At 44.3% G+C, this 8,403-nt stretch overlaps 2 protein-coding genes across 2 annotated transcripts; one reads left to right on the plus strand and one right to left on the minus strand.

Moving 5' to 3' along the window:
* Nucleotides 1-307: 307 nt before the first annotated feature.
* FIBRA_05547 (uncharacterized protein) lies at nucleotides 308-4,275 on the minus strand (the record flags this gene model as incomplete). Its single annotated transcript, XM_012327309.1, has 13 exons — nucleotides 308-526; nucleotides 588-833; nucleotides 892-1,050; nucleotides 1,110-1,370; nucleotides 1,420-1,948; nucleotides 2,012-2,173; nucleotides 2,240-2,401; nucleotides 2,454-2,631; nucleotides 2,696-2,733; nucleotides 2,792-2,901; nucleotides 2,958-3,203; nucleotides 3,266-3,319; nucleotides 3,367-4,275. The coding sequence occupies 13 exons, from the start codon at nucleotides 4,273-4,275 to the stop codon at nucleotides 308-310; spliced, it is 3,273 nt and encodes a 1,090-aa protein (XP_012182699.1).
* A 1,753-nt stretch (nucleotides 4,276-6,028) lies between these two features.
* Nucleotides 6,029-7,986, plus strand: FIBRA_05548 (uncharacterized protein; the record flags this gene model as incomplete). The annotated part of the gene is made up of 17 exons (XM_012327310.1): nucleotides 6,029-6,102; nucleotides 6,166-6,258; nucleotides 6,322-6,420; nucleotides 6,477-6,486; nucleotides 6,550-6,567; nucleotides 6,641-6,729; nucleotides 6,786-6,898; nucleotides 6,952-6,963; nucleotides 7,019-7,034; nucleotides 7,088-7,136; nucleotides 7,202-7,302; nucleotides 7,361-7,420; nucleotides 7,469-7,496; nucleotides 7,552-7,615; nucleotides 7,666-7,690; nucleotides 7,747-7,843; nucleotides 7,906-7,986. The coding sequence occupies 17 exons, from the start codon at nucleotides 6,029-6,031 to the stop codon at nucleotides 7,984-7,986; spliced, it is 1,029 nt and encodes a 342-aa protein (XP_012182700.1).
* Nucleotides 7,987-8,403: the final 417 nt, after the last annotated feature.

The following is an 8,403-nucleotide window of genomic DNA, read 5'->3' on the forward strand; positions in this document are numbered from 1 at the left end:
CTAAAAAGGAAAGAAGATGCTAGACACCAAGAACCTCAGGCTTACTCTTAGTGACAGTGATGTCAAGTCACTAAGGGACACATGGTCACTGATAGTAACTTGTAAGTTTTGCCGGTGATTATACGTTACTGAGGTATATATTAAGTCAGAAGACAGCTTGTTCAAGAACATAGAGAAAGCCCAAGCATGAATTCATCTGCTAATAGCTCAAAGAGGACAACAGTAGCATGTACTCTGTTCATACATGATACATTATTATACAATTCAGACAGGGAGACATGGGCTCTAAATGACCATCATCAGCACCTTACCCGGAGACGATGAAGTGCTGGTCTTGCCAGCATCGGACCCATGCCTCACAGTCAGTGTTCCTAATAACAGGCAGCTCACGCAGTGTGGTGCTTACAGCCATCGCTTTGGCAGAATCAAAAAGTGCCATACCGCCTATCTCTGTATTGATGTTTTCTGATGTGTCACTTCCATGCACCACAATGCTGCGAAAGAACTCAAGCAGCTTTATTGCAGGCTGTACCATTAATTATACATGGTTAGCATTCATGCTGTCCACAAAGAATACTGGCACGCACAATTTCTTGCAACAGCTGCGGTGTGGGATTCTTTGCATGCTCTTCTATTTTCTCAAGCCATTTTGGGAAAGATACAATGGGCAAGTCTAGCTTGAGTGCGCTGGTGATTGCAGAGAACACTGCTCTGGCAGTTGTCGGATGAGGGTGAACCAAGTTGAGGACGGGAATATTGTGTTCTTTGTGCTCTTGCAATACAATTTCTATTGCCGCAAGTGCTGCCTTATCAATGGGCAACCATGATACGGCCTGGATGTCAAAATACGGATTTGAGTAAAGTTATTAGTTCAATGAAATCAGGACCTACACCATCCAGTTGGGGAAGACATCCTAGAGTGATGCTTGACTTCACGAGGACAGGGACCCACTCTGTGGTGTTCCACATTCCGGACCTGGATGAGCCGCACAACTGGCCTATTCGTAGAATCGTCACGTTAAGGCCTAATCCTCGTGCTTTGTCCAAGACCTACGCACAACTCAATCAGCTTGATCACTACTCCACAGGATAGTAATAATAAAATCTACCTCTTCTACTACATATTTTCCCATGCCATATCCAGATCCAACAGCGACCATTGCGTTGTGAAGAGCTTCTTCAGGTACAGGACCTTTTGCTGTAGGCCAACCCTGTGCTGCAGAAACAGATGAGGTAAAGCAAAATCTTGCACCTGGAACAAGCTGTGCCAACCGGGTGGCCGCACTGATGCTTGACTCAAATGAGGCCAGCGAGAGATTGAAGTCGACTCTCCATGCATTATGCACCACGTGGGTTACAGATTTCTTTATCTAAACCACGTTGTTAGTGCCAAGATCGTTTGACAGAGGATCATCTTACCTCCTCACACCTCGCAGACGTTAGGCCAAAGTTGTCTTGTCCAAGGTCACCGGAGATCAGGGTGAGCTTGGGGCCACTGAGAGCAGCAGAAGGCAGATGAGCAGAGTCAAATGATGCTTGCTGCCGCTCGAGCAAAGAGCTGCCACGATTAAGTGCATACACATGAGCTATGCGTGTATCTTCAAGAAGTGAAGCAAGTAGGTGTGTTCCCAATCTTCCCGTGGTCCCGGTAACAAGAATCACAGCTCCATTCTTGCTGACCGCCTTTGCCGTGGCTGATATCGCACTCATTCCAGGTTGAATGGAGTACTGGTGAATCAGCTGATCAATATCTGCAGTAGGAGATTGCTTCTGTAACTCGAAGTTGGCTTGATTAATAAGGCCGAAGAGAAACTGAGTGAGCGCAGAGATGGACGGATGTTCAAAAACAATATTTGCTCGTAATTTCTTTGCAGCGGTGGCCGATCTCGGATCCGTAGATGAACGAAGGCCTCCTATTAGGCGATTTCTAAGGATTGTTGCACTCAAACTGGAAGTTGGGGTTGGCACAGATCAGTATCAGAACTCTATCAGGTAACAAAAGGATACTAACCTATCAAATCCCTGCTCGAAGAGATCTTTGTCGACCGAAACAACTTTCCCGCCATGGATATCAGTAGCATGTTTTACAAGCCATGCCTCAATATGCAAGGTGGTCCAAGATTGAGGAGGTACAATGTTATGCAATCCGGTGCTTTCAGAAACAGCTTGATACCTGTCAGTATGTAGCAATAAAAGTATTAGCTTGAGGAATGGTATATATAAGTGCACATCCACCTACAGTGAATTGATGTCTGACTCGTAGAGTGCAAGGGCCATTTTGCGCATCACAGTTCCCTTTGCAGCACGAGGAAGAGGACGTGCTGAATCTGTTACAATAATCATTTCTTTGAATAGTTGAGCAAATCCTGGGGCTGGCTTGTTTGCCTCCTCAACTTGCGGCCTTGATGGTGAGATGAGTAATGCAATAATAAAAATATAGTGCAGCTACTTACCATATAAGGCCTCTGAATTCAACGAGAGCATCCTGGTCTCCCATTTTTATTTCATGACCAGGGCGAGGCTCAATGAGCACACCAGGCTGCTCATGCCCAAATCCAAACATGACAGCACCAGCAATCCATGGATGTGCCCCAATATGCCCTTCTTGTTGTATTGGAACGATCTTCTCACCTAATTTCCAAGCCGATATGCTATATGAGCAAAGAGACTAAAAAGACCAGAAATATAACCACACCATTGCTCAACACAATAACATCATCAGTTCGGCCAACACTGATTCAGGGTTGCACTGTCAGGTCTTAGTAGTCAAAGCATGAACAAGAGTACACACATCCGCCAGAGGCCTGATTTTGTCGGGTGGGGCTCCCAAAGATCGGACGATGCATAGCCCTTCTCGCCATTTGGCAGATTTTCAACACTAGGCTGGTGGGTAGCACATGACTAATTCAAGTTGCAAAAAAGGTTAGTGTATGCTAGTTAACAACTAAAACTCATACCATGAAAACAAGTTCATAAGAGCCATCACCTTGAGGAAGCCACCTAATTTTGCACCTATCATCAAACTGCATCCACTGCCAGTCCTCCCAAGATTTTCCGGCAGGATTATACGTTGCTGCTGGCCCAACATCAAAAAGAGCCGAAGGTGGCCCAAACTCTGTACCACCATACACTGAAGCAAGGAAAACACCAGCTTTTGACAGCTTGTTTCCATTCTTCTCAGATGGTGAGCCACCTGCATATGCCTGACTCAGAAGCACAAATTAATCTCCTTTGGTATAAGAACAATGTGAATATTTGCACAGACCACAATCTCCAATGAAGCTAGGTATTTGATGTGTTCATCGTTGTGTGCCCATGCCTGAACAAGATGTGAGCCATGCTCAATAGGAGGAGAACATACTTTACCTCAAGAAATATGGGAACAGCAGGAACTGCATTTGCATTTGTTTGCTTAACTGCATCTAGCGCGTTATCCGGGGTAGGTACAACAGGTGGTGAACCCAGGTGGGCCCTGGGAGTATAGAGCGAGACCGGCTGACCAGACACCAGGCCAACATATAGCTGAATGATGATACCCATAGTATGAAAGGGTGGCAGGGAAGGCGAAGCCCAACGAAGAGCTCGGTTGCGACTCTCCACCATGACGGGAGTGCTACACCAATGGAGAATTGTGATTCCTGTTTGCATGATTGGCTTCGGAAACCCGGTGGAGCCAGATGAGTGCAGGATGAGTACAACTTCAGAGGGTGCAAGAGATTGTACTGGTGAAGGGTATGGCGCAAGAACTATATCACTTTCTGACGAGATCAACACAGAGGAAGAGGAAAACATGGGGAATACATCAGCAAATGCAGGAAGATCATCCACTTGGAGAGTATAGTCAGATGGCAGAGCGGAGCGAATGGAATCCATGACTGGAGTAAATGATGGCTGGGAGATGATTCTATGGCACTGCGTGCGCTGAAGCATGTTGACAACTGCAGGTGCTGAATTGCGCGGTGACATTGGAAATGGGATGAAACCTGAGCGAATAATTCCAATCATTAGTGCATAGTAGAAGAGTGTGTCACAATGCACAAAGATGGCAACAACAACACGCTCAGTTCCAGTACGTCCTGGACGAACAGCATGGGCGATACGATGGGTGGCATCAGCAAACTGGCTATATGTTACAACATCTGGTTGAGGTTCCAATGGAGGAAAGCGCCACATGGGCTTTGAAGGATTATGTCTAGCATGAAAGTCAAGGAATCCAGGTAAGACATCAACTGTACCGTCTAAAGGAGGACAAGTTGGAATATCAAGAGAGGCCATAGTGTCTTGAACAAACCAAACTTGGTAAATGGATGGCAGTCTTTTATAAGGAGAGCCCGAAGCTACCAAAAGTGATGCGCAATGAGCTTCTTTGTCCACTCTTGACAGTCAGTTCTTATCTCAAAGATGCTTATGAGCTGCACTCGTGCTGCATGCCACAAATATCTCCATCTAATCAGCAGATGTACATTCTTGGACCTGAGACAGGGAGATACTAGTACAGGCGGAGATGCAGGGAGTAACAAGACTGATAGATCCGTGTTGTGGAGCCTAAGTCATCATGCATCATGACTCAGGGTATGGTAGAAAAACTGTCGGCACAAACCGGTCCTTGCTCCTTCTTTTCCTCCTTGAGACTGTGGAAAACATGCCTCAAGCATGACAATAATGAAAACAGTGTGACTCCGACCTGTCAACACTAGTCACTTGTCTTGTTGCCATGCTGAAAACTCAGGACTTCAGCTTGTCAATGTCACTCACCAACCAAGTTGCACCTTACATACTATTGTAACTCTCTACAAACCAATCCCAGGCTACTCAAACAGCCAAGTGTGCGCCAGTAGTCATCATATCTGTGGTTGTCCGCAACTGCAACTGCAGTACCAATTGATCATATCATATATGGAAGGAAGCACTAGCTCTAGATCAATCAGCTGATAGTACTTAGTTCGGTGTATGATAGAACAATAGGTGACAGGTTCTGGCCCATCAGCAAAATAAGATATTATCCGAAGTGCTGTACCAAAGAAGCTCTACAGGAATGCACAGAAAGATGTGGAATTGCAGTCATATTTTTCAAATTTCTGTACTACATGAGAGCACTGTGGCGCACAAATGTAGGTGCATAAACATCCCTTATCTAACACATCCTAGAAAGAAAAGCAGCCCTGAGGTCCTGGCATGGAGCGCAGAAATTTGAGAAACACGAACTTCACATCTTTCCACACATTGCTGTGATACTGGAATTATGGAGGCTCTTGGGCTACAGACAGCATCAAATGGAAGAAGTGGCGTTGAAAAGCCCAAATCTTGAATTGGTTAATATGTACCATAACAGTGTCAACTAGGTATTAGCACCAATGGCGTGCTTGCCATATGCTCTACTAGTAATTCTCAGGTCAGCTGTCTACCGAGTGTGGATTCCAGACTACGGCAGACTTCTACTCTGTGGCTGTGGTAAATGGAGCTCATATCTAATTTCTGTCATATGAAAAAGCTGAATTGAACGGCAATAGTTGCTGAGTTAGCATATGCATACTGGTGACTGGGTGGGAGTGGGACCAGAGAAAGGACTAGAAGGAGGTATCGGAACAGCAAGTGAACTAACTGCCTGAGAATCACTCTAATTGGATCACCTGGCTTCCGTTGTGCTGATGCTTGAGCATATATGTCAAGGCGGACTTAACAACTAAGTACAAGTACCTGGACTTACCATTCCAGCCTCAGGGTCACTGCTAAATCTTTTCATCTGATTTGCAGATGTTGAATTTCCCTGAAGATATCTATATACCGAATAATCACCACATCCTCAGCATGTTCAAGTCAGGATCATGCTGTCATCACATGAACCTTGATGCCCTTGATGCATGAAGCTTTGAAGGCTGCTGTGTGGCGTCTGAGCTTAACGCTCATAATTTCAGGTGGCCCCATATAAAACATCTATTAAAGATTACAACCTGCACTACCGGAGCTTTTCAAGTCATAATCTCCCAAAAAGCACATCTTATCATCACAAAGTCAGTATTGATTCAAGATGTCTGCTGCTGCCTCGCCATCCATCGAAGAGATCATAGGAGGATTTACACTTGGCATAGATATTGCAATCATGTGCGTTTCTACTGTATCCCTCCTACTTATCCTGGGGTACTCATGACATACCTTTACCTCAAGTCTGTATGGGATTGTTACTGCACAGGCATACTTTTATTGGTGGACATCGCAGGATGACTCGAGCTTAGTTCGCTCATTAGTTGCATCTGTATGGTAAGACTCCTGACTTCAGCCACAAAATATACTTTCTCACTAAGCTGCTCTGTTTGTCTGAAGGGTTTTGGAGACCATACACACAGTCTTTTGCTTGTATATGAGTTACCATTACACAATCATTGACTTTGGGGACCTCGAAGGCATCCTCCAGATCACTTGGTAAGCACTAACTTTGTTTTCTGATTCCCTGCATTTGTGCTCAATGTTAACCCCAGGAGTGCTGGTGTACGTCTATACAATATACAACCTTCCATTATTTCAAAATAGTAATTTACATCCTGCATGCAGGCTACAGTGTTCGTAGAGGTAACTTAACCATCATCAGACTGGCTCTGTTGCATACTCAAAGATTGACTTGGAGCGCAGGTCTTTATTGCAGGCTTGGTTCAGAGGTGGGACTTCTGTGTGTTTCCTGGCAGTATCTCATGTTTTGTCTCCCCAGCTTTTTTATTTGGCGAACCTGGATATGTATGTCATCTCGTACTCTCATTCATGTATACTGATTGCCTCCATTTGGCGCACAGTGAGCAGAGGATCAGCTTCCCTAGTCTCCACACTAGTGAGCCATTGTTTCCTCAAATTCTTGAGTATTTGGGTCTGAATACCACAAAGGCAATCTTGCTCTTCATGCGTATCGGTGGGTAATGATCATTGCTATCTTGACCATGAGTCTGATCAATCTTGTACCAGTTTTTGGGCTTGGTATGAGTATATTTGCTGTGCCATCTCCTAATACTAATTACAAATTTCACTATAGCAACAGCAAGCTTATTGTACGTCATCTATTCATTCATCTGTCTAAATTTCCTTGACTTATACATATTAGATGGAAATTCAATACTTGGGTTGAGTTCAGAACATTTCATGGACTTCTGGTGTGCCATCTAGTTGAATCGTGGTATCATACAGAATATTCACAACTGTCTCATACTTGCAACAGGTCACATTTACATGTGGCATTAGTCTTTCAGGAATCCTGGATGTACTTATTGCTCTTAGCCAAATTTATTATCTCTGGACTAGCCGAACAGGCCACACAGTGTGAGCAGTAAGTGCATTCTTTTAGGTTGGTATCTGAACCGTCTCTTCATTACAATAGGACTGATAACTTGGTGCGGACGCTGATGGCCTACATTATCAACACTGGTGCTCTGACAATGTAAGCCAATTCTGCTTGTTTACAATACATAGACTCACACCCCTGAAGGTGCATTTCTATAAGTCTCATTGCAACGGTATAAGTGTTCATTAATCATGTGTGTCCCCCTTGCTCACGTGTACTGTTCTTAGTTTTGGGCGCCAGCTTTGAAAAACAGTCTACTCTTTGGTGGATTGGTTGAGATTCAAAGCAAACGTACGCATCCTTCAGATCTAGTAATTTCATTGACTAATACACTGCAAAAGTTTATGCAAACTCACTGATTGCTATGTGCGGGGTCTTTCCATTTGTTTTGCCTAGATTACTTATGCTTAATTCATTTCTAGGCTGAACGCACGACAACACTTCAAAGCTGAACGACAGCATTCTTCTAACCTTGTTGAGATTGAGTTACATAATGTGAGCCGCGAATCGGCCAGACCGGTACGCACAATCTTTCTAGCCAGTTCCTAATAGATACTCTGATGTTGACAATCTCGGACCAGCGAAACATCGAGATATTCCGTGATACAACAGAGGTTACTGATCATAGCTTAAGCAAGCATAGCACCACTGGAAAGGATTAGTTTGATAGACTGGATACCACTATTGTAGTCTGTAATTTTAACCTGCGTCAAATGTGATATGCTTGGAATCTGTCTCGCTTGGGGGATGGTTGATATTTTAATTTGCACTTTGTGAAAATAGACCTGTCTTCAGCACATGACGATCCACATAGGTAATCGACTCAAGCATATCACAGGCAGAGTCTATGCAAACACACAGAACAGTGAACACCGACATGATACTGATGGCCAATTTGGAAACACACAAAATGGTATATGACTACAGAGAGTAAATGGAATTCCCACAGAACTCCCAGTACGACGTCAAAAATTAGCAACACCAATACCATGATAGATGCACAGACTTGACAAGAGGAACATTGATCAGTGGAAGCAAAGACTGGCCTCGCTCATGGCTGTGCATTCTATGATCAATAT

This window comes from Fibroporia radiculosa (assembly GCF_000313525.1).
Source record: "Fibroporia radiculosa TFFH 294 genomic supercontigs, scaffold4689, whole genome shotgun sequence".
NCBI classification, from domain to species: domain Eukaryota; kingdom Fungi; phylum Basidiomycota; class Agaricomycetes; order Polyporales; family Fibroporiaceae; genus Fibroporia; species Fibroporia radiculosa.